This window comes from Bufo bufo, chromosome 4, assembly GCF_905171765.1.
Source record: "Bufo bufo chromosome 4, aBufBuf1.1, whole genome shotgun sequence".
Classification (NCBI taxonomy): domain Eukaryota; kingdom Metazoa; phylum Chordata; class Amphibia; order Anura; family Bufonidae; genus Bufo; species Bufo bufo.
This window is the reverse complement of record NC_053392.1, coordinates 368,998,457-369,025,440: the sequence shown is the minus strand read 5'-3', so window position 1 is coordinate 369,025,440 and position 26,984 is coordinate 368,998,457. Positions and strand designations below refer to the sequence as shown.

Sequence of the window (26,984 nt, the reverse complement as noted above, 5' to 3'; positions counted from 1 at the left end):
CAGGGTCCATTCAAAAACCAGAAGCGGAGAGAAGAAAACCAAGAAATTGAATCTCCGGAACCGCAAACACACATTTTTCCAGTTTAGCGTACAATTTATTCTCCCGCAGAATCAGCAAGACCTGACGTAGGTGGTCCCGATGAGTCTTGAAATCAGGAGAAAAAATCAAAATGTCATCTAGATACACCAGAACTAATTTCCCCATTAAATGATAAAAAATGCTGTTCACAAAATGTTGGAAGACGGCCGGAGCATTCATCAAACCAAAGGGCATAACCAAATTCTCTAAATGACCCTCAGGGGTATTGAAGGCCGTCTTCCATTCGTCCCCTTCCCTGACCATGTTGTATGCCCCTCTTAAATCCAACTTAGAAAAAACTTTAGCCCCAACAATCTGGTTAAACAGGTCCGGGATCAGAGGAAGCGGATATGGGTCACGAATCGTGATACAGTTCAGCTCCCTGAAATCCAGACAAGGTCTTAAAGAACCATCTTTTTTCTTAACAAAATAAAAACAGCGGCAACAGGTGACTTCGAGGGTCGGATGTGTCCCTTTCTCAGGCTCTCAGAGATATAAGTACGCATAGCGACTCTTTCAGGTTTGACAGATTGTATAAACGTGATTTTGGCAGCTTGGCGCCTGGGATGAGATTAATAGGGTAGTCGTACTCCCAGTGAGGGGGAAACTCCTGGACACCACTCTCGGAAAACACACCAGAAAATTCAGAGAGAAAAGATGGTACAGTCTTGGTACAAACCTCTGAAAGAGACGCCGTGAGGCAATTCTCTCTGCAAAACTCACTCCAACCATTTATTTACCTTGCTTGCCAATCAATGGTGGGGTTATGTTTAGTGAGCCAGGGTAGCCCCAACACTAGAGGAGTAGGTAATCTGCTTAGGATGAAACATGACATATCCTCAACATGAGCGTCACCCACAGTCAAACGGATATTGTGAACTATGCCCTTTAACGATCTTTGACAAAGTGGAGCTGAATCGATAGCAAAAACAGATATATCCTTTTCCAAAGTGCATACCTGGAAACAATGCGTTGTTGCAAATTGATTATCAATGAGATTGACAGCTGCTCCACTATCTACAGAAATCTCACAAACAATGTTCTTGCTGTCTAGCGCCGCCATGGCAGGTAGGAGAAAACAAGAACTACAAGCAAACGGCGAACCTTTAATTTCCGCATCAACCTTGCCAATAGTAGCAAATGGCTTTTAGAGGCTTTTTTTTTTTTTTTATTACCCTCAGAAAACTCCATGAATCTCCTAGAGGGGCAAACATTAGCCAAATGATTTATACCCCCACAACAGAAACAAACCCTCCTCTGAGAACTGAATCCTCTACTATCAGAGGCAAGCAAACCCAGCTGCATGGCCTCCTCCTCAGAGGGGATTGAGAGAGACTGAGACCCCTGCACACTGAATGAGACAGCCCCACTGTCCTTGGGCTGAATATGACAGGAAAGAGTAGTCTCCTCTCTCTCTCTAAGACGCCTGTCAATACGAACAGCTAGAGACATGGCAGATTCTAACGAGGCTGGTCTCTCATGAAAAGCAAATGCATCTTTCAATCTTTCCGAAAGACCATGGCAAAATTGACTTCGGAGTGCAGCATGATTCCAACCAGTATCAGCTGCCCATCTCCGAAATTCAGAACAATATAACTCTGCGGACTGTTTACCCTGGCATAAAAGACGCAGTTTAGATTCAGCCAGAGCAATACGATCCGGGTCATCATATATCTGACCCAGGGCTAAAAAAAATTCATCCACCGATCGGAGGGGCCGTGCCCCCACCAGCAGCGTAAAGGCCCAAGACTGAGCGTTATCCCTTGAGCAGCGAGATGATAATCCCCACCCTCTGCTTCTCATCACCAGAGGAATGGGGAAATAGGCAAAAATGGAGTTTGCAAGCCTCTCAAAAGCGAACAAAATTCTAACTACTCCCGGAGAACGTATCCGGAAGCGAGATCTTAGGCTCGGAACAAACTCCATGAACACCAGCAGAACCGGTCACCTGAAACTGAGACACAGTTTTACGGAGATCTGCTACCTCCAGCGAAAGACCTTGCATGCGGTCAATAAAGGCTGAAACCGGATCCATGCTTAAGACGTTATGGCGGTTTATAATGTCACGGATGATGTTGCAGATAGCTGGAACTTATGAATAAACGTCCGACTGGCTTTATCCCAAACTAAGGAGCATATAGGTGAGCTCTGTAAAACCCTAAGAGCTCTCCCTGACTGCTATGCCCATGCAAGGGTCTCTATGGTAGACAATTGCATGCCCACGTACCTAGACTGTGTGACACCTGAAAACCCTATAATAGTGAGGGGACATGACCACCAGCTCCCTTCACTAAATACGGAAGGAGTCAGGGTCACCTAGAATCAAGCCAGCAAGGAAACACAATACATGAAAACACTTATCTGAGTAAACAGCAGCAGCCTCCAGCAGTGAACACTTCATCCAGGAAGTAGTATAAACCGCAAAGTGAGGCAGTATGGGAGGGAATATAAAAGGGAGACAATTAGTCTAAATAGGTGACACCTGGGAGAAGGAAAGGAGATGACAAAGTGAAACCAAAACAAAGAACATCATGCAAGAGGTAGAGAAGGACGTCTGCCAGACCTTCTCACAGAACTGGCGGTGACAACTATGTAACACATGTTGAGTCCTGTAGGAAGAGATCTGCTTTTTCTAACCTCTCTAGCTATAAGGGTAGGTTGAGAGATGAGAACATGACTCTGCGATATCCATGTACTTGGACATATGGAAGTGGTTGTTTATGGCAGGTGGTATGAGTGTTTTATCATAGTCATCTATTTTATTTGGCTCTTTTTCTACATACTTGTTGCTTGCTATGTGGAGAGGACAAGCACATGGACGGCAGTCATCTGGGAAGCCTCTGACTGTTCCATAGAATCCTGGTGCACACCACTCACAATGGTCTCCAGTGGTGTTATGTTTACAGGCCTGGAAAAACAGAGAAAATAAAAATAAATTAATGCATTTATTAATATGAAAATGTAACATATTTTCAAAGTAGCTTTCTTGTGTTATTACTGGATTTATGTTCACATGTAAAAGCTTATCGATTATTGCCGCCTATGACTTTTAACCACCTAACAGTTTTTCCTGAGCTCTTCTTGGGCTGCACTCTTAAGTGCTTTTTTCAGCAGCTATATGAGCAGCTAAAGCAGCCCCCACCCTCTTCAGGAGGAAAGGACAGTTGGGGAGATGACAATTTGCAGGAGGGAGAAAAAAAACTACATATATATATATATATATATATATATATATATATATACACACTGCTCAAAAAAATAAAAGGAACACAAAAATAACACATCCTAAATCTGAATTAATTAAATATTTTTCTGAAATACTTTGTTCTTTACATAGTTGAATGTGCTGACAACAAAATCACACAAAAATAAAAAAATGGAAATCAAATTTTTCAACCCATGGAGGTCTGGATTTGGAGTCACACTCAAAATTAAAGTGGAAAAACACACTACAGGCTGATCCAACTTTGATGTAATGTCCTTAAAACAAGTCAAAATGAGGCTCAGTAGTGTGTGTGGCCTCCACGTGCCTGTATGACCTCCTTACAACGCCTGTGCATGCTCCTGATGAGGTGGCGGACGGTATCCTGAGGGATCTCCTCCCAGACCTGGACTAAAGCATCTGCCAACTCCTGGACAGTCTGTTGGTGGATAGAGTGAGACATGATGTCCAAGATGTGCTCAATTGGATTCAGGTCTGGGGAACGGGCGGGCCAGTCCATAGCATCAATGCCTTCGTCTTGCAGGAACTGTTGACACATTCCAGCCACATGAGGTCTAGCATTCTCTTGCATTAGGAGGAACCCAGGGCCAACTGCACCAGCATATGGTCTCACAAGGGGTCTGAGGATCTCATCTCGGTACCTAATGGCAGTCAGGCTACCTCTGGCGAGCACATGGAGAGCTGTGCGGCCCTCCAAAGAAATGCCACCCCACACCATTACTGACCCAATGCCAAACCGGTCATGCTGGAGGATGTTGCAGGCAGCAGAACGTTCTCCACGGCGTCTCAAGACTCTGTCACGTCTGTCACATGTGCTCAGTGTGAACCTTCTTTCATCTGTGAAGAGCACAGGGCGCCAGTGGCGAATTTGCCAATCTTGGTGTTCTCTGGCAAATGCCAAACATCCTGCACGGTGTTGGGCTGTAAGCACAACCCCCACCTGTGGACGTCGGGCCCTCATATCACCCTCATGGAGTCTGTTTCTGACCGTTTGAGCAGACACATGCACATTTGTTGCCTGCTGGAGGTCATTTTGCAGGGCTCTGGCAGTGCTCCTCCTGTTCCTCCTTGCACAAAGGTGGAGGTAGCGGTCCTGCTGCTGTGTTGTTGCCCTCCTACAGCCTCCTCCACGTCTCCTGACCTCCACGTCTCCTGATGTACTGGCCTGTCTCCTGGTAGCGCCTCCATGCTCTGGACACTACGCTGACAGACACAGCAAACCTTCTTGCCACAGCTCGCTTTGATGTGCCATCCTGGATAAGCTGCACTACCTGAGCCACTTGTGTGGGTTGTAGACTCCGTCTCATGCTACCACTAGAGTGAAAGCACCGCCAGCATTCAAAAGTGACCAAAACATCAGCCAGGAAGCATAGGAACTGAGAAGTGGTCTGTGGTCACCACCTGCAGAACCACTCCTTTATTGGGGGTGTCTTGCTAATTGCCTATAATTTCCACCTGTTGTCTATCCCACTGGCACAACAGCATGTGAAATTGATTGTCACTCAGTGTTGCTTCCTAAGTGGACAGTTTGATTTCACAGAAGTGTGATTGACTTGGAGTTACATTGTGTTGTTTAAGTGTTTCCTTTATTTTTTTGAGCAGTGTATATATATATACACTGCCTGTCCAAAAAAAAAGTCGCCACCTGGATTTAACTAAGCAAATAGGTATGAGCCTCCTATTGGATAATTACTGCATGGGCGATTATCTTTCAGCTGGCAACAAGTTATTTAACCTCAATTGGTGCAATGAGTTGCTTCTTATTTCTCAAACAACCACGTCGAAAGACGCATCTTGTGGTCGTGGAAAATATGTTAGTCTGTTTGAGAAGGGTCAAATCATTGGCATGCATCAAGCAGAGAAAACATCTAAGGAGATTGCAGAAACGACTAAAGTTGGGTTAAGAACTGTCCAACGCATTATTAAAAACTGGAAGAATAGTGGGGACCCATCGTATTCGAGGAAGAAATGTGGCCGGAAAAAATTATCGTGATTGGCGATCACTTAAATGTTTGGTGAAATCAAATCGAAGAAAAACAGTAGAACTCAGGGCTATGTTTAATAGTGAAAGTAAGAGCATTTCCAAAAGCACAATGCGAAGAGAACTTAAGGGATTGGGACTGAACAGCTGTGTAGCCGTAGGAAAACCACTAATCAGTGAGCCAAACCATAAAAAAAGGCTTCAATTTGCTAGGGAGCATAAAGATTGGACTCTGGAGCAATGGAAGGAGGTCATGTGGTCTGATAAGTCCAGATTTACCCTGTTCCAGAGTGATGAGCGCATCAGGGTAAGAATGAATGGCAGATGAAGTGATGCACCCATCATGCCTAGTGCCTACTGTACAAGCCTGTGGGGGCAGTGCTATGATCTGGGGTTGCTGCAGTTGGTCAGGTCTAGGTTCAGCAACAGTGTGTGCTCCAAGAATGAGGTCAGCTGACTACCTGAACATACTGAATGACCAGCTTATTCCATCAATGGATTTTTCTTCCCTGATGGCATGGGCATATTCCAAGATGACAATGCCAGGATTCATCGGGTTCAAATTGTGAAAGAGTGGTTCAGGGAGCATGAGACACATGGATTGACCACCACAGAGTCCAGACCTTAACCCCATTTTGAATCATTATTTATTTATTTATTTTTGGTGACGACTTTTTTTTTTGGACAGGCAGTGTAATTAATATATATATATATATATATATATATATATATATATATATATATTATCATTATCATATTTTTACTGACCCACAGTATAAGGTTATCATCTTATTTATACAGATTCCACATAATAATGTTAAAATTGCTGTTTTATTACATGAAAATATATTTGTTTTGCAAGACAGGGTACAGTACTACAGTCCTTAACTTGTTTTTCAAGAGAAAGCTTTTGCTATGATACATCAAACTCTAGAAATAATAAAAAAGACAATGAAAGAAACATACCTGACAAACAGAAGTCTGTGGATCACACATATCACTGTGCCCATTGCACTGACAGGGCACACAAGTCCCAAGAGTAGGGCCAGGCCTCCTACCTGGGGATGCAGGAGCCATTCTGTAGAATCCAGGAGAACATGACTAAAATAAAGTGAAGACAGATATAAGGAGATATGCTGCAGACACTCAAAAGCAGCTACCATGTTTATGGTTTATAGTGGAACCAGTAGCATCATTACACTGCTCTACAGCAATAGTCACTTAACAAAATTGAAATATTTCTGCATGTTGATTCCAGATTTGTAGCCAACATGACTAAAGGTGGAACCAAGTACTATAAATGCAATATTTAAGATAATTGGTAATGCGAATCACAAATACATTTTGACATTCCAGCATCTATGTAGGTCAAAGAATAATACTGATGAAATACCTCACATGAAAGCCCTGAATATCCTACTGGGCATTCACATTTCTCAATCCGACTGGCTTTTGGACTCATAGTGAAAGATGTGCCTTCTTCTGCTACTTCCAGAAATACTTCAGAAATTCTGCAATTAATAAAAACTTTGTTAATTCATGAAAATGTAAATATTAAGCAACATAAATGACTAAAGCACTGAAAGCCAACTGAATTTGTAGTCTACAGAAAGGAATTATTCATTCACTCCAATAGGCGAAAAAAAGACGCAGTTCACAATTGGTGTTATTTGCGCTAAAATCGTTTATTGCCATATTTCTAGCGAAAAATAGACGCAGTTCATATTTGGCGTTATTTGCGCTTAAAGTATTACTTGTCATATTTCACTACAATACGAGAAAAATAGATGCAGTTCACATTTGGTGTTATTTGCGCTAAAAGCATTTCTTGTCTAATTTCACTCCAATACGAGAAAAATAGACGCAGGTCACATTTGGATTTATTTTCGCTAAAAGCGTTTATTGCCATATTTCTAGAGAAAAATAGACTAAGTTCATATTTGCTGTTATTTGCGCTAAAAGAGTTTCTTGTCATATTTCACTCCAAAACGAGAAAAATAGATGCAGTTCACATTTGGTGTAATTTGTGCTAAAAACGTTTATTGCCATATTTCAGTAGAAAAAGAGAAAAATATATGCAGGCCACATTTTCTGTTATTTACTCTGAAATCATTTAGTGACCTATTTTAGTCCAACACGAGAAATATATACTCAGTTCACATTTGCTGTTTTTTGTGCAGAAATAATTTAGTGGCCTATTTTAGTACAAAAAGAAAAATATATTCGTTGCTTTTAGGGGTGTTTTAACCACTTAACACAAAATTCCGTGCATTTTCGGCGGGGGAAGCTGTGCCAGAACGCATTCCGCCGTACATTCATGGCGGGCCCGATCACTGCAGGGGTCCGGCAGTCCCTGGTAGCCGGGCCCCTTTTGTATTCGCCAACATCGCTGTTTACAGCGATGCTGACGGATTATCCCCTTTTATGCCGCGGTCAGCGCTGACCATGGCATAGAAGTGGTTTGCGGTGGGTGAAGAAGTGCATTGGGTCCACGCGCTGCTGTGATGTGTGATAAGTAGTGTTGATCGAGCACCGTAGTGGTCGGCTTCTTGGGGGCTCAGACCGAACACATCGGGATGTTTGGGTGCTCAACCGAGCACCCAAGTATAATGGAAGTCAATGGGAGAACCCGAGCATTAAACCAGGCACCCTCTGCTCTTAAGAGGGGAGGGTGCCTGGTTCATAGGAAAATATCAGAAATTGATGGAAACACCACTAAAATGGTTCTGGAACAGCATGGGGAGGATGTCTGGATGCATTTTGTACTTGCAGGTTGCTGCTGGGAACGATGCTGTCCATATAGTACGCCACTTTTACAGACTGACAATAATACGCAAAAAAACTAAGAAAAAAATCGATTTTAGAGGAAAAATTTATAGGAAACACTCTTTTCTGTATATTTACTTGTATATAAAGAGCTGCCAAAAATTACAAGGAAGAGGCACTCCGATACAACCTGTATATCACATAAAGGAAGGCCTCATTCACATTGTGGTACAATTGTTCATGTAGTGGGACTCCTACACTAAGAGAACGGGCTGCCAAAAATTACAAGGAACCGGCACTCCAATACACCCTTTGTTACACATAAAGGAGAGCATCATACACAGCCTTAACAAATTATGATTGATGGCCTGCTTGTAACCCTCTAAAACATTTGGAGCAAGGGCCTGCTGATCTGACCATCTAAAACACTATGGGCGAGGGCCTGCTGCCACTTTGGTGACTCTAGATAACCTGGGGACGATAGCACCCATCCATTCGGATGTCTGCCCTATCAACTTTTGATGTTATTTTCAGCCCAAACCATGTAGACCATGGATAACAGGGGAATCATGGTTTGATTCCAGAGAGGGAGCATGAGATACAGCTACGGCTACCACATCTAAGCAAGGCAGCATGAGCGCAAATTACCTATTAGGTATAATTAGGTGAGGGCCTGCAGGTGAGCTGACCCTGTAAAAGATTTTAGGTGCGGGCCTACAGGTGAGCTGACCCTGTAAAAGATTTTAGGTGCGGGCCTGCAGGTGAGCTGACCCTGTAAAAGATTGTAGGTGAAGGCCTGCTGGTGAGCTGACCCTGTAAAAAATTATATGCGAGCGCCTGCTGGTGAGCTGACCCTGTAAAAGATTTTAGGTGCGGGCCTGCTGGTGAGCTGACCCTGTAAAATATTATATGCGAGGGCCTTCAGGTGAGCTGACCCTGTAAAACATTATATGTGAGGGGATGCAGGTGATCTGACCCTCTAAAAAATTAAATGTGAGGGCCTTCACGTGAGCTGACCCTGTAAAAGATTTGAGGTGTGGGCCTGCTGGTGAGCTGACCCAGTAAAAGATTGTAGGTGAAGGCCTGCAGCTGAGCTGACCCTCTAAAAAATTATATGCGAGAGCCTGTAAGTGAGCTGACCCTATAAAACATTATATGCGAAGGGCATTATATGTGACAAAGCTTGTTGATATGATGGAAGAGGAGGAGGAGGAGAAAGGGAAGATTCAACCATATACCCTTGTTTGTGGTGGAAGGGGTGTATGGGAATACAGTGTATTCAGTACATTATAAACAACACTTTTAAAGTGCCTTTATGTTCAGCCACTTTCCTTTGGTGGAGTCAGTTCAGGGTCAATCCAGGCCTTGTTCATTTTTTTAAGAGTCAACCTGTCAGCATTTTATTTATTTATTATAAATTTATTTTATGCACTTATATAGTGCTACTATATTCCACAGCGCTTTACATACATTAGCATCCAACTGTCCCCAATATGGCTCACAATCTAAGGTCGATATCAGTATGTCTTTGGAGTGTGGGAGGAAACCGGAGTACCCGGAGGAAACCCACGCAAACACCGGGAGAACATACAAACTCCATGCAGATCTTGTCCTTGGTCAGAACCTAGGACTCCAACGCTGCAAGGCACCAGTGCTAACCACTGAGCCACCGTGCTGCCCATTTTCAGTTGACAGGCGGATACGCTTATCTGTAATAATGCCACCAGCAGCACTAAATACCCGCTCAGACAAAATGCTGGCGGCAGGGCAGGCCAGTACCTCCAAGGAGTAGAGCGCCAGTTCGTGCCACGTGTCCAGCTTGGACACCCAGCAGTTGTAAGGCACTGATCATGCTGACATGGTTTGCTATGTACTCCTTCACCATCTTCCAAAATGTTTCCCTCCTTGAGACACTAGGCCGCGCATCTGGGTGAGGGTGCTGGCGGGTTGTTATAAAACTGTCCCAGGCTTTGGAGAGTGTTGCCCTGCCTCTGTTGGAACTGCTGTGTGTTCCCCTTGTCTCCTATCCATCGTTGGCCAAGGAACTATAGACTCTGCCGCCAGTGTTGTCAGATGGAAAGTTTTGGAACAATTTTTCAACAAGGATCTTCTGGTATTGCACCATTTTGCTCATCCTCTCTACCTGAGGAATGAGAGATGAGTTATTTTTGTAGCGGGGGTTGAGAAGGGTGAACAACCAGTAATTCGTGTTGTCTAAAATGCGTATAACGCCTGGGTCACGGGAAAGGCAGCCTAACATGAAGTCAGCCATGTGTGCCAGAGTACAAACAGGCAAGACTTTGCTGTCGTCATCAGGAGGATCACTCTCAATCTCCTTATCCTCTTCCACCTCTTCTGCCCACCCAGATGGAATTAAACTTCCATGGGTACTAACCTTAGTAGCGGAGGCAACAGTGATGGAAAAAAATATAGTAATTTTCAATTATATTTCTCCAATCTCTGGCCCTGACACACAGAAGGTATTGGACAGATGTCACAAGTCACTGCAGACACTCTCTATGTAAAAAGTATTGAAAATGATGGAAAAAATATATTAATATTAACTTATATTTCTCCAATCTCTGGCCCTGACACACAGAAGGTATTGGACAGATGTCACAAGTCACTGCAGACACCCTCTATAGAAAAAGTATTGAAAAAACTAATTGGTACTTTAGCTATGAAATACTGCCAGCTTGCCACCACACACAATAGTCCTTAAAAGGACTTTAGGCTCGAGCACAGTTCGGCCGAGCATGCTCGCTCAACACTAACAGTATGTCAGACAGAGAAGTGCCAGGCCATGCACAGGCGAGTGGCAGAGGCCTAAATGTTTTTGGCGCAGGCACAGGTCACAGCAGAGTAAAGGGGCGTGGCAGCAGGAGTTGCAGCGAGAGGCCTAAGCTCCCGGTGTCATCTAGCGGTCGTGTCTTGACCAGCAACCCAGCGGTTCTTGAATGGTTGACTCGTCATCCACTTCATCCCAAGTGACATCAGACACCCTCAGCCAAGAGTCGGTGGGATCGTCAGACACAACTCTTAGTTGGCATGGCTTCGGAGCAGGCCCTGTTCCCTCACCTGTTCTCAACCTACCTCTGTCCTTTTCTGTTCCCTCAGCCAGACAAGCTTTATATTCTGTGAGCTCAGCTACAGTATACAGTGAAGACAAGCTACTAGAAGACAATCAGCAGCTGCTGGCCAGCCAAGATGTGAAGGAGACATCAGCTGCTTTCTCCGGTAGGCAAGCAAGTAGTGATAAGGAGAGTGGCGTGAGAGCTGGTGTTGCGAGTGGTCAGGACATTAGTGACGTGCAGACAGTACTCGATAATGATGAAGCTGATTGCACTTGGGAGCCGGGTGAATTTGGGGCTTCGTCATCATCGGGAGTAGAGGGTGGAAGCTTGCCCGTAAGGCAGCGGAGCCAAAAAGTCGCTTGCGTGACTGGGAGTCAACAGGGCAGAAGCAGTGGGAGGTTTGGAGCCAAACAAGCCTGGGGTAGACCACCTGCTTCGCAGGAGCCTACATGGCCGGAAAGTAGTGGTGCAGGGGTTAACAGAAGCAGTGTAGGTAGCAGTCAGTGTGGAGTGTTGGGGGTAAAATCACCTACTCGGCGGTGTGGTAGTTTTTTGTTAAGCCGCCAGAGGAGGTGAACATAGCCATTTCTAGAATCTGTGGGCAGAAGTGGAAGCATGGCCGGGGTGCCAATGTTGGTACCACGGCCCTACGTCAACATATGCAGCGTCACCATAAAGTGGCTTGGGAGAACCGTAGCTCCGAAGTGGTGGTCCAGCCTGCCGAAGCCATCGCTACATCAACCAGTGGCACACTCCCGATTTCAAACAGTCAAGGCTCCACCACCTCAGCTGAAGGGAGCTGTCTGTCCTTCCTATCATATGCTGGTCCTGATGCTCCTGCTTCTCTTCCTTGTCAGTCATTCTGTCAGCAATCGATCACTGACGCGATTACCAAGAGACAACAGTATGCGTGCACTTATCCAACGGTGCAAAAGCTGAATGTTCTTATGGCCAAGTTGCTAGTGCTGCAGTCCCTCCCTTTCCACGTGGTGCACTCTGCACCTTTCAGAGAACTGATGGATTGTGCTGAGCCAAGGTGGAGAGTCCCAAACCGTTATTTCTTTGCCAAAAAGGCAGTACCAGCCCTGCACACACATGTAGAACAGAAGGTGGGCGAGTCATGGCCAAAGTGCACGGCAGTGCCGACATGTGGAGCTAGAACTACAGTCAGTGACAATACATGTCCTTTACGGCCCCCTGGGTGAATGTGGTTCCTGCACAGCCACACCAGCAACTTGGCCAGGTGACACCGCTTCTGCCTCCACGTTCTCACACCGTTGGTCCTGTGACAATGTCTGCCTCTGCCTCCTTATCCTCCACCATGTCCTCAGCTTCCACTGCAGGGACAATTCACATTGCCCCTCCAGCATACCACATGTGCAGGGCACGGCGGTGTCATGCTGTTCTTCACCTCATTTGCCTGGGTGAACAGAGTCACACAGGGGAGAAACTGCTCCGTGTTCTTTATCAAGAAATCGAATCCTGGCTTTCTCCGCGACAACTGAAAATTGGAACCATGGTGACCAATAATGGGAAGAACATGGTGTCGGCGCTGCGTCAAGGAGGGCGTAGCCACGAGCTCTGCATGGCACACATGTTCAATCTAGTTATCAAGCGGTTCCTGAAGTCTTCTACCCATCTACAAGACATTCTAAAAATGGCCAGGAAACTTTGCATGCACTTCAGCCACTCGTACACTGCAAAGCACACCCTCCTTGAGCTGAAGCAGCAGAACAGCATCCCCCAACATAGGCTGATATGTGATGTTTACACCATTTGGAATTCCACCCTCCACATGTTGGACCGACTATACGAACAGAGAAAGGTCATAAACCATTTCTTGATGATGCAAGAAGACAGGAGTACTCCCCTGTGTTAATTCAATGTCAGCCAGTGGCAGCTAATGCGTGACACCTGCCATTTGCTCTGGCCCTTTGAGGAGGCGACATTATTTGTCAGTCGCTAGTGTTGATCGAGCACCAAAGTGCTTGTGTGTTTGGGTGCTCTGGCCGAACACATCGGTATGCTCAATGCAAGTCAATGGGAGAACCCCAGGCACCCCCTGCTCGGAAGAGAAGAGGGTGTCTGGCTCACAAAAAAAGGTTATAAATTGATGGAAACCCCATAAAAATGGTTTAGAAATAGCATTAAGAGGATAGCTGGATGTGTCTTGGACTACTATTATCTATGACATACAATAAACAACCACACAAAGGCTATATGTCAAAAGCCAGGTATATGAAAGCCATCAATCTATCTATGAGACAGATGACAGGCTTAGTCAGCATTCCTTACAATGGCAGCATTGTGCACTATGAGACATTCCAAACCAGCTCTCATCTGACTGAGAGCCAGTAAGCCTCAAAGTTACTTCAGATCTGTTGGATGGCTTGGGTAGACCTGTGCACCTAGATCAATATCATTAGGGAGACAAAGTTTTCTGATTGTCCTAACATAATATTCAATAACCTTTCTATACAGTTTTGTCATGTAAAAACTAATTTGCATAAACATGAGCATATGGGAAAGACATGCAAATGAACAGAATCTGCCTTGTTTTTCAGCTGAAAAACCATTTGCGATCTACACTACTCATGAACAGCGCCATCTATTGGTTTCATAGTCTTATGACAAGAGTAATAGTATTGTCATAAGACTATGAAACCAATAGATGGCGCTGTTCATGAGTCCCTCCACACCGTCATTGAGCCACATTGTGGCCTCCTCCTGATGCTGCTGCCAACTCCAGACTTTGTTATTGGGCCACTCTGTGGCTTCTCATGCTGTTTCCACCCTCCCCACTTCATGACTGGGCCACTATTTTGCCTTTTGGCCTGGCTGAGATCATCATTTATTTTACCCTTCTTCTGATCTGTCAGAAGGAAGGAAAAATGAGACGCACAACGGATCCTGTCTATGTAACAGCTGTAAGGCCTGCATGACATGGTCCCTATTTTGCTTCAGAATTGGCTTATGATTTGGTAGCCAAAAGCAGGAGTGGGTACAAAACACAGAAGACATGCAAATATTCCATTTACATGTCATCTCTGTTTTGGATCCACTCCTTTTTTTTTTTTTTGCTTTAGCAATATTGATGGATTACTGACCAAATGCTGACCGAGTGAAGGCGGATGCTCCACAGACAAAATCCGTTTTTTGAGGGTTATTGTTCTGACGGATCAGAGGAATGGCAAAATGATCAGTGACGTCAACACAAACTTATTGCTGACACCCTCTCCACTCTGTTGGGGGCTCTACTTGTATAAGCATTTAATAGAACAGGTTCTGTAGAAATCAGTGAATTGGTGTATAAGGACTGCTCTCTTTCATGCTATAGTAGGGCCTCTGCATGGTTCTTTGTACCTGGCGCTAACATTGACCTGTAAGGCTAAGTTCACGCTTGAGTTATTTAGTCAGTTTTGGCCCTGTAACTGCCCAAATAAGTGAAGTGTGCAGTGATTCTAAGAGTGATGCCTGTCATCTATATCTCATACTGCCTCACAGTATTGTTTCACTACCACATTAGACTTCCTATGTGTGTTACTGCAAGGCACAGTGTTCTACACCACTAGAAAGGCACGGAAATAACAGTTTGTTAACGCTTTTCGCCAAAAAATAAATTCGGATCGAGACAAATTTTTTCAGAAAACTCGTCGGACCGGCCGAATTAAAATTTTGGAGAAATTCACTCATCTCTAGTCCTCACTTTTGTTGCCAGCGGTTTAGACATTAGACATTAATGGCTGTGTGTTGATTTATTTTAAAGGCACACCAAATTTACACTGTTATAAAAGCTGTACACTGACTACGTTACATTGTATCAAACGGTCAGATCTTCAGTGTTGTCCCATGAAAATATATAATATTTATATATAATAATATATTTAAATTCAGAAAAATGAGCGGCACTCCAAGGATAAAAGCAGTGAATAGGGATGAGCGAACCCGAACTGTATAGTTCGGGTTCGTACCGAATTTTGGGGTGTCCGTGACACGGACCCGAACCCGAACATTTTCGTAAAAGTCCGGGTTCGGGTTCGGTGTTCGGCGCTTTCTTGGCGCTTTTTGAAAGGCTGCAAAGCAGCCAATCAACAAGCGTCATACTACTTGCCCCAAGAGGCCATCACAGCCTTGCCTACTATTGGCATGGCTGTGATTGGCCAGTGCACCATGTGACCCAGCCTCTATTTAAGCTGGAGTCACGTAGCGCCGCACGTCACTCTGCTATGATCAGTATAGGGAGAGGTTGCAGCTGCGACGTTAGGGCGAGATTAGGCAGATTAACTCCTCCAAAAGACTTCATTCTGTGATCGATCTGCAGCTGTGGATCATTGAAGTGCTATTATTGACTTGCTCACTTTTTTGAGGCTGCCCAGAGCGTTTTTAGATCACTTTTTTTCTGGGGTGATCGGCGGCCATTTTGTGACTTGTGGTGCGCCAGCACGAGCTATCACCAAGTGTATTTAACCATCGATAGTGTGGTTATTTTGTGCTATATCCTACATCAGCTGCAGGCTGAGCCTGTGTCACCGAAGTGCATTTAACCATCAACAGTCTGGTTATTTTTTGGCCATATACTACATCAGCTGCAGGCTGAGCCTGTTTCACCCAAGTGCATTTAACCATCAACAGTCTGATTATTTTTTGGCCATATACTACATCAGCTGCAGGCTGAGCCTGTGTCACCGAAGTGCATTTAACCATCAACAGTCTGGTTATTTTTTGGCCATATATTACATCAGGGGCAAGTTGAGCCTGTCACCCAGTGCCTAAAAAATAGACCTGACATTTCTATTCAACCAAATCTGCACAGTTTTAGCTGGTCAAGTTATTTGTAGTGACCGTCAAAGCAGACTTTTTGTTCTGGGTTGAAAAAGCATTCCCAAATTTGCCATTCTGAAAATAACTAGTTTGTGGTATTTGAGGCCTACTTGAAATCTATCCCAAAAAGAAAATCTTACATTGAAGTTATTGATAGTGTCATTCAGAAAAACCTAAGACACACGCTAGCGTGCTGATAGAAGTGTCATTCTGTGATTAAAGCTATAACTGTCACACAGCGCAAAAAAAAACAGGTCTCACATCTCTATTCAACCAAATCTGCACAGTTTTAGCTGGTCAAGTTATTTGTAGTGACCGTCAAAGCAGACTTTTTGTTCTGGGTTGAAAAAGCATTCCCAAATTTGCCATTCTGAAAATAACTAGTTTGTGGTATTTCAGGCCTACTTGAAATCTATCCCAAAAAGAAAATCTTCCATTAAAGTTATTGATAGTATCATTCAGAAAAACCTAAGACACACGCTAGCGTGCTGATAGAAGTGTCATTCTGTGATTAAAGCTATAACTGTCACACAGCGCAAAAAAAAACAGGTCTCACATCTCTATTCAACCAAATCTGCACAGTTTTAGCTGGTCAAGTTATTTGTAGTGACCGTCAAAGCAGACTTTTTGTTCTGGGTTGAAAAAGCATTCCCAAATTTGCCATTCTGAAAATAACTAGTTTGTGGTATTTCAGGCCTACTTGAAATCTATCCCAAAAAGAAAATCTTCCATTAAAGTTATTGATAGTATCATTCAGAAAAACCTAAGACACACGCTAGCGTGCTGATAGAAGTGTCATTCTGTGATTAAACCTATAACTGTCACACAGCGCAAAAAAAAAAACAGGTCTCACATCTCTATTCAACCAAATCTGCACAGCTTTAGCTGGTCAAGTTATTTGTAGTGACCGTCAAAGCAGACTTTTTGTTCTGGGTTGAAAAAGCATTCCCAAATTTGCCATTCTGAAAATAACTAGTTTGTGGTATTTAAGGCCTACTTGAAATCTATCCCAAAAAGAAAATCTTCCATTAAAGTTATTGATAGTATCATTCAGAAAAACCTAAGACACACGCTAGCGTGCTAATAGAAGTGTCATTCTGTGATTAAAGCTATAACTGTCACACAGCGCAAAAATAAACAGGTCTCACATCTCTATTCAACCAAATCTGCACAGTTTTAGCTGGTCAAGTTATTTGTAGTGACCGTCAAAGCAGACTTTTTGTTCTGGGTTGAAAAAGCATTCCCAAATTTGCCATTCTCAAAATTGTGGTGAACGGGAACAATGAGGAAAACATCTAATAAGGGACGCGGACGTGGACATGGTCGTGGTGGTGTTAGTGGACCCTCTGGTGCTGGGAGAGGACGTGGCCGTTCTGCCACAGCCACACGTCCTAGTGAACCAACTACCTCAGGTCCCAGTAGCCGCCAGAATTTACAGGGATATTTGGTGGGGCCCAATGCCGTTCTAAGGATGGTAAGGCCTGAGCAGGTACAGGCATTAGTCAATTGGGTGGCCGACAGTGCATCCAGCACGTTCACATTATCTCCCACCCAGTCTTCTGCAGAAAGCGCACAGATGGCGCATGAAAACCAAGCCCATCAGTCTGTCACATCACCCCCATGCATATCAGGGAAACTGTCTGAGCCTCAAGTTATGCAGCAGTCTCTTATGCTGTTTGAAGACTCTGCTGCCAGGGTTTTCCAAGGGCATCCACCTAGCCCTTCACCAGGGTGGAAGAGATAGAATGCACTAACGCACAACCACTTATGTTTCCTGATGATGAGGACATGGGAATACCACCTCAGCACGTCTCTGATGATGACGAAACACAGGTGCCAACTGCTGCGTCTTTCTGCAGTGTGCAGACTGAACAGGAGGTCAGGGGTCAAGACTGGGTGGAAGACGATGCAGGGGACGATGAGGTCCTAGACCCCACATGGAATGAAGGTCGTGCCACTGACTTTCAGAGTTCGGAGGAAGAGGCAGTGGTGAGACCGAGCCAACAGCGTAGCAAAAGAGGGAGCAGTGGGCAAAATCAGAACACCCGCCACCAAGAGACTCCGCCTGCTACTGACCGCCGCCATCTGGGACCGAGCACCCCAAAGGCAGCTTCAAGGAGTTCCCTGGCATGGCACTTCTTCAAACAATGTGCTGACGACAAGACCCGAGTGGTTTGCACGCTGTGCCATCAGAGCCTGAAGCGAGGCATTAACGTTCTGAACCTTAGCACAACCTGCATGACCAGGCACCTGCATGCAAAGCATGAACTGCAGTGGAGTAAACACCTTAAAAACAAGGAAGTCACTCAGGCTCCCCCTGCTACCTCTTCTGCTGCTGCCTCGGCCTCTTCTGCTGCTGCCGCCGCCTCGGCCTCTTCTGCTGCTGCTGCTGCTGCCGCCGCCTCGGCCTCTTCCTCTGACTCTGGAGGAACGTTGGCACCTGCCGCCCAGCAAACATGGGATGTACCACCAACACCACCACCTGCGTCACCAAGCATCTCAACCATGTCACACGGCAGCGTTCAGCTCTCCATCTCACAAACATTTGAGAGAAAGCGTAAATTCCCACCTAGCCACCCTCGATCCCTGGCCCTGAATGCCAGCATTTCTAAACTACTGGCCTATGAAATGCTGTCATTTAGGCTGGTGGACACACACAGCTTCAAACAGCTCATGTCACTTGCTGTCCCACAGTATGTTGTTCCCAGCCGCCACTACTTCTCTAAGAGAGCCGTGCCTTCCCTGCACAAACAAGTGTCCGATAAAATCAAGTGTGCACTGCGCAACGCCATCTGTGGCAAGGTCCACCTAACCACAGATACGTGGACCAGTAAGCACGGCCAGGGACGCTATATCTCCCTAACTGCACACTGGGTAAATGTAGTGGCGGCTGGGCCCCAGGCGGAGAGCTATTTGGCGCACGTCCTTCCGCCTCCAAGGATCGCAGGGCAACATTCTTTGCCTCCTGTCTCCTCCTCCTCCTACTCAGCTTCCTCCTCCTCTTCTTCCACCTGCTCATCCAGTCAGCCACACACCTTCACCACCAACTTCAGCACAGCACGGGGTAAACGTCAGCAGGCCATTCTGAAACTCATATGTTTGGGGGACAGGCCCCACACCGCACAGGAGTTGTGGCGGGGTATAGAACAACAGACCGACGAGTGGTTGCTGCCGGTGAGCCTCAAGCCCGGCCTGGTGGTGTGCGATAATGGGCGAAATCTCGTTGCAGCTCTGGGACTAGCCGGTTTGACGCACATCCCTTGCCTGGCGCATGTGCTGAATTTGGTGGTGCAGAAGTTCATTCGCAACTACCCCGACATGTCAGAGCTGCTGCATAAAGTGCGGGCCGTCTGTTCGCGCTTCCGGCGTTCACACCCTGCCGCTGCTCGCCTGTCTGCGCTACAGCATAACTTCGGCCTTCCCGCTCACCGCCTCATATGCGACGTGCCCACCAGGTGGAACTCCACCTTGCATATGCTGGACAGACTGTGCGAGCAGCAGCAGGCCATAGTGGAGTTTCAGCTGCAGCACGCACGGGTCAGTCGCACTGCGGATCAGACCCACTTCACCACCAATGACTGGGCCTCCATGCGAGACCTGTGTGCCCTGTTGCGCTGTTTCGAGTACTCCACCAACATGGCCAGTGGCGATGACGCCGTTATCAGCGTTACAATACCACTTCTATGTCTCCTTGAGAAAACACTTAGGGCGATGATGGAAGAGGAGGTGGCCCAGGAGGAAGAGGAGGAAGAGGGGTCATTTTTAGCACTTTCAGGCCAGTCTCTTCAAAGTGATTCAGAGGGAGGTTTTTTGCAACACCAGAGGCCAGGTACAAATGTGGCCAGACAGGGCCCACTACTGGAGGACGAGGAGGACGAGGATGAGGAGGAGGTGGAGGAGGATGAGGATGAAGCATGTTCACAGCGGGGTGGCACCCAAAGCAGCTCGGGCCCATCACTGGTGCGTGGCTGGGGGGAAACACAGGACGATGACGATACGCCTCCCACAGAGGACAGCTTGTCCTTACCTCTGGGCAGCCTGGCACACATGAGCGACTACATGCTGCAGTGCCTGCGCAACGACAGCAGAGTTGCCCACATTTTAACGTGTGCAGACTACTGGGTTGCCACCCTGCTGGATCCCCGGTACAAAGACAATGTGCCCACCTTACTTCCTACACTGGAGAGTGATAGGAAGATGCGCGAGTACAAGCGCACGTTGGTAGACGCGCTACTTAGAGCATTCCCAAATGTCACAGGGGAACCAGTGGAAGCCCAAGGCGAAGGTAGAGGAGGAGCAAGAGGTCGCCAACGCAGCTGTGTCACGGCCAGCTCCTCTGAGGGCAGGGTTAGCATGGCAGAGATGTGGAAAAGTTTTGTCACCACGCCACAGCTAACTGCACCACCTCCTGATACGGAACGTGTTAGCAGGAGGCAACATTTCACTAACATGGTGGAACAGTACCTGTGCACACCCCTCCACGTACTGACTGATGGTTCGGCCCCATTCAACTTCTGGGTCTCCAAATTGTCCACGTGGCCAGAGCTAGCCTTTTATGCCTTGGAGGTGCTGGCCTGCCCGGCGGCCAGCGTTTTGTCTGAACGTGTATTCAGCACGGCAGGGGGCGTCATTACAGACAAACGCAGCCGCCTGTCTACAGCCAATGTGGACAAGCTGACGTTCATAAAAATGAACCAGGCATGGATCCCACAGGACCTGTCCATCCCTTGTGCAGATTAGATATTAACTACCTCCCCTTAACAATATATTATTCTACTCCAGGGCACTTCCTCATTCAATACTATTTTTAATTTCATTTTACCATTATATTGTGGGGCAACCCAAAGTTGAATGAACCTCTCCTCTGTCTGGGTGCCGGGGCCTAAATGTGTGACAGTGGCCTGTTCCAGTGGTGGGTGACGTGAAGCCTGATTCTCTGCTATGACATGAAGACTGATTCTGCGCTGACATGAAGCCAGATTCTCTGCTATGGCATGAAGAGACTGATTCTCTGCTGACATGAAGCCAGATTCTTTGCTATGGCATGAAGAGACTGATTCTCTGCTGACGTGAAGCCAGATTCTCTGCTATGGGACCTCTGTCCAATTGATATTGGTTCATTTTTATTTTTTTAATTTTTATTTTAATTCATTTCCCTATCCACATTTGTTTGCAGGGGATTTACCTACATGTTGCTGCCTTTTGCAGCCCTCTAGCTCTTTCCTGGGCTGTTTTACAGCCTTTTTAGTGCCCAAAAGTTCGGGTCCCCATTGACTTCAATGGGGTTCGGGACGAAGTTCGGATCGGGTTCGGATCCCGAACCCGAACATTTCCGGGAAGTTCGGCCGAACTTCTCGAACCCGAACATCCAGGTGTTCGCTCAACTCTAGCAGTGAACCCTTTATTCACACCGGTGGTGCAACGTTTCGGCTCTGGTCACGAGCCTTCCTCAAGCAAAGATATATATAATAATATATTTATATATATAAGTATTTACAAAAATGTAAGTGGTGTACTGAGTTTTGCGATATATTGTGTGTATATATATATATATATATAAATATATATTCACAATGGACCCTTGCGTTTAACCTATTCTTGACTCATGTACACCCAGCCCTCTGTAAGGCTCTCAATCCCCGTAGACCAATATCCTCTGTGTTGTCGCATGAAAATATACAATAAAATGTTTACAAAAATGTGAGGGGTGTACTCTTTTTTTTTTTAGATACTGTATATATATATATATATTGTGTGGATTCACTCTAGTAGACAGGACAAGAGGACGCAGTATAGAGGCAAAGACCAGTTTGTAACTCAAAAACTTCAGTGTTTTATTCACACTTATGGCAACAAAACAGTACAACAGTCCATATGCAGTTTTGGTGTTCGTTCACACCTAGACAGTTCATACAGTAAAAGAGTCGCCTGTTATCCTAGGTGTTAGTTCACACCCGATCGGCATTGCTCAGGACAGAGCAGACCTCCCAAACTCAGGCCTCCAGCCTAGCACACGGCTCAGATCCCTATCCAGCGATTTCCAGAGTTCCTCTGTCCAAGAGAGAGGTAATGTCACGACTGGGGTCATGGTCGTGACTCAGGATCCGCATGCAGTTGCATGCAGTTTGGTTTTATTGTCAACCACATGGTGAGGGCTGCTGGTATGTTGCCTCACGTGTGGTTGCCGCTGGCAACATGATTTGGTACTTGGCAGTATAGCAGCCTTAGCTGTTGCTAGGCAGCTTGCTGTCAAGTGCATGTGGTTACACCTGGTTGGGTGGGTGTGTATGTATGCACTTTGTATGTCTGGTGTGCACGAGGTTTATGTAGGTGTGCACTGTGACACTTCCCTTCACTGTGGCTGCCCGTGGCAACGTTTGGTATTGTGTATATGTGGTGGCAGTGTCTCGGCCTTCTGGCTGACTCCCAGGACATGGTTGCCACGCATGTCGTTGCCTGCGGTAACAGCTGCAGTGTGATGTTTATTTGGACACTTCCCCTTTAAGTGGCTTTTTCCCTTGCCTGGTGTAGGAAGGGTTAACTCCCTTCTTAGTTTGTGAACACTGAGTATATGTGTGGGTGTGGCCACTTGGGGCTATTTAGCTCCTGCTGGATGCCAGACTCTGGGGGGTACTTCAGCCATGATTAGCTGAAGTCATCCTCCTGGCTAATACCATCTGTCAGTGAGGGCCACCCTTGTGGTCATAAATTACGTTACATGGTGTTATGAAGGTGTGTGTGTAGTCTCATTGTTATTGCAGCTTATGGTCCTGGGTTCCTGTGTGATGTGTGGTGTGTGCTGTCATCGTTTGTGTTCTGGACAGCAGCACCTGCACATGGGTTCCAGGCTTTGTTGTCTGTGGCAGGTGAGTCTGGTGTTTGTTGCATTTACCTGCCATTGCCATAAGTTGTTTCTGTTCCCCTTGTAGCTTGGCCACTTTAGACTCCTGTTTCTCCGCGTCCAGGAGGAACGGGCTGTCTACCCAGCTCCTAGCTCAGGGATCAGCGGAGGGTCAGAAGGGATCCGAGGTTCCTGAGCATGAGCCCTCCTACCTTCAAGGGCGGCTCATGCAGCTAGGAGTCAGGGTCAGATTAGGGAAGCTCTAGGAGGTGACCTGCTCCCTAATTCTGTAGTTCTGGCCAAGTAGCGACCTTTCCATCTTCTGGCACCGCACGGCTGAGGGTTTTCCCCATCCTCAGCCGTGACAGGTAATTACCACTAGCTGAAATTGCTGGCTGAGTTTTTATATAGGCCAGTCAAGACCCGGCCTGGAACATGGGGAGTAGTGACCCACCCAGCACTTTGACTACTCCCAGTAAGAGCCATCCCGGATCAACTATTACAGCTATACTAAATAACAAGGTGTCAAACAGTAACTGCTGCTGACACATGAAAACTGACTTTTACTCCACCTCTTACTTCACCGAGGCCAGGAACCTCGGTGACACATACCTTCTGTCAACGACGGTTTCCTTTTATATATATATATATATATATATATATATATATATATATATATATATATATATAGTGTATATATTTTTATATATATATATATATATATTCTGGTAAGGTGAACAGAAAAGTGTATGGTAAAGTCCTGGAAGGGGTGTATATCCCACCCAGCTTCCTCAACTGGGTGAGGTGAATAAAATCCAGGACAGGTTTTCCCCTAGTCTGAGGGATCCCAGCTGAAGCCAGCTGGGATCATCAAGGGGAAATAAAGCACAGTCCAGGCTGTCAGTCTGAGGAGAGGAATGCCTGGAGAAAGCCTGGGAAGATGGCTGCGCTGCTGGCTAGAGAAGCCGAGTTCTCTGTTTGACCTGTGTTCAATAGGTGAGCTAGGATCCTTTCTGTATTAGCCAGGGCCCAGACGGGCAGGTGTTTATTTTGGTTTGGTTTATGTTTTGTGGTGCTGGTCCTGTTGTAGGAAGGCTCAAGGGACCTTTGTGGATGGAAGGTATGTGTCACCGAGGTTCCTGGCCTTGGTGAAGTAAGAGCCGGTATTTTATGTGCCAGCAGCAGCTATTGCTAATTGACAACTTTATAGTTAGCATGGCTGTCATAGCTGATCTGGGACAGCTCTTTCAGAGAGTCGTCAAAGTGCTGGGTGGGTGACTACTCCCCATGTTCCAGGCCGGGTTTTGCCAGGTATAAAAACCAGCCAGCGCTGCCAGTTGTGTGGATTTACCTCCCTCTGACAGTGGAGCTCAGGAGTCTGTGTGCTGTGAACTGAAGGCTGTGCTGGGATTTGAGGTTTGAGCCGGGCTGGAGGACTCAGGACCCTCTAAAGGCAAACAGGCCGCCTATGGACTTGATGAGGCTGAACTGCTAACAGGGTGTGAATTAACACCCAGGAGAAAAGGTGACTTTTATTATTTTTGGACTTTCCTTGTGTGTGAACAAGCACCAAGCCACCTGCATTTTGTGATGCACCTTATCTGCATTTTGTTATACATCAATGTGTGTATAAACACATTGATTCTGTTTGATTCAAGAACTGTGTACTTTGCCTCTATACTGCATCTGCTAGTCCTAACTACCAGATCAAATCCCCACAATATATACACAACAAATTATGGTTTTGGTAATCTACTATTGTCCTCTCTTGTAATGAATGCTTTACAAGGAACCTTAGGGTCTAAGGGACATTAGAATTATCTATTAGTTATATTACATTGTGGTGACTGTATTATTTTATCTAAATTTGTTATGCATGGTAAAATATGCTTGGAGAATGAAGGTGAGTTATAATTAGAAAAGAAGGAAAACATATTAGAATTATCTTAAGTAATAAATGTCCTTTTCCTATTGTACTGTCTGTTCTCCGTGCCTCCTATGGTTCTAACTGCTTATTGTAAGTAAGAAAAGTCAAGGGAATATTTCTAAGATTTGAAAGTTCACTTGAGAAAGAATAGAAAGAGCCACATAAACATGGTCTTTGTTTGCTATATCTTTGTATCTTACTGTAGTGCACACAGAGCAAGGATTTTCAAGCTCTGGGGTTGATCAATACAAACTACAGGAATTGAGTGAACATGTCAAGGACAGTAGGACAATAGTGTGTGTCAGAAGAAAGAAGCTGGGGAATAGGAGAAATAATAGAGGAACAGTTATTAACACAAACACTTGATATTTATCAGTTTCCTACTCTCTCGAGGTGACTTTGATTGGTCAGACAATATATCCACTTCTTAAGATACTGCTCAGCAATTGACCTGGCACCAGAGGGCTTTTGATTTCATATGCACCTTCTAATTTGTATGGGAGCAATGCTTAAAGATAAAGCTGTACATATAAATATTTATTCAGAACAGGGCAGCAGTTTTCTGAACCAAGTCTCTGTGCATTTACTGAAAATCTCTTTCCATCATCTTCAGGACTTAGAAAATATTTTGTGTACGGCGGACTATTTGCAACCAGAGATGCAAATTTACATAGTAATAAACTTTGGGAGCACAGAGCTACTTGTTGCTTTTCTGAGAGGCTTTCTGAAAGCAGGTTTCAACTTGCTAGCTGCACGGCTCTAGCCTTTGGGGATTCAACGTAACTAGTTCCCAATCACTGCTTGAGATTTTTAAATAATTTGAAGTAAAATGAAGAGCATATTTGCCATCCAGGCTGATATAATTTATTATGGTTTTATGTACGCTTCAAAAACAATGCACTGTCTTGGAATTATATTGAGACACAAAATAAGAATGATAGATAGGATGAAAAAGAGCAATACTTGTATGAATACATAAATCAACGGTGTGTTTATGACTGGGAAAAAAAGTGTGTTTCTGCTAGTCTGTGATTAATATAACATTTGTGCTGATTTATTCTTTTGTCTGATGCATTTCATTGCTTTGTGCTGGTGTTTGGTAAAGTCTGTCTAATTTATCCAAGGATCTCCAGTCCCTGGTGTCATTTGTGTTGCTTAATGTTCATCACTTTCCACAATACCCTTTGTGTGAGGTGTTATTAGGTATGCTTAGCTATCAAACTCTATTGTAAGGACAGTGTCCCTGCAGTAAAAGTAAATATGTGGCTTGGGAGTTCTGGAATGTGTTGATTACCATAGAAGCATTTAAGAATTTTAAATAGATGCATTTTATAACCGGTTACATAGTTATAAGAAGTGTAGATATTAACCAATAGACCTGACAGAACAACAGACGTGCAGGTTGGGGGACACCTGGGAAATAGTGACCATAAAGTAATGACCTTCCAATTATCATTCAAAAGAGCGTTTCTACAGGGAGGAACAAAAATACCAAACTTCAAAAAAGCTAAATTTAGCCAACTAAGAGAGGCCATAGGCCTAACTAACTGGGACAAAGTCCTCAAAAATAAAAATACAGCCAAAAAATGGGATATCTTTAAAAACATCCTAAAATCTCATTGTGAGAGGTACATACCGTATGGGAATAAAAGGTTAAGGAACAAAAAGAAACCAATGTGGATAAACAGAACTGTAAAGAAAGCAATAAATGACAAAAAGAAAGCATATAAAACACTAAAACAGGAGGGTAGCACGGAAGCACTGAAAAACTATAAAGAAAAAATACAGAACATGTAAAAAACAAATAAAAGCGGCCAAACTAGAGACCGAGAGATTAATTGCCAAAGAGAGTAAAACTAACCCTAAAATGTTCTTCAATTATATAAATGTTAAAAAGTATAAATCGGAAGGTGTCGGCCCTTTAAAGAGTAATGAGGGGGGAGTCGCAGAGAGCGACGAGGAGAAAGCAAAGCTGTTAAATATTTTTTTCTCCAATGTATTCACTGAGGAAAATAAACTGTCAGATGAAATGCTGAATGTTGAAATAAATTCGCCATTAAAAGTGTCCTGTCTGACCCAGGAAGAAGTACAACAGCGACTTAAAAAGATCAAAATAGACAAATCGCCAGGACCGGATGGCATACACCCCCGTATCCTAAGGGAATTAAGTATTGTCATAGCCGCACCCTTATTTCTGATATTTGCGGCCTCTGTACTGACAGGGAATGTCCCACAGGATTGGTGCATGGCAAATGTGGTGCCAATATTCAAA

At 45.1% G+C, this 26,984-nt stretch overlaps 1 protein-coding gene across 2 annotated transcripts in view; it reads right to left on the bottom strand.

Moving 5' to 3' along the window:
• LAMA2 (laminin subunit alpha 2) overlaps positions 1-26,984 on the bottom strand; it is a 1,085,231-nt gene that overhangs the window by 313,981 nt on the left and 744,266 nt on the right. For both annotated transcript variants that reach the window (XM_040429125.1, XM_040429126.1), the window contains exons 28-30: positions 6,677-6,794; positions 6,250-6,384; positions 2,863-2,987 (exon numbers count right to left, since the gene is read on the bottom strand). In XM_040429125.1, coding sequence (XP_040285059.1) covers positions 2,863-2,987; positions 6,250-6,384; positions 6,677-6,794 — 378 coding nt within the window. The remainder of the gene's footprint in view (positions 1-2,862; positions 2,988-6,249; positions 6,385-6,676; positions 6,795-26,984) is intronic.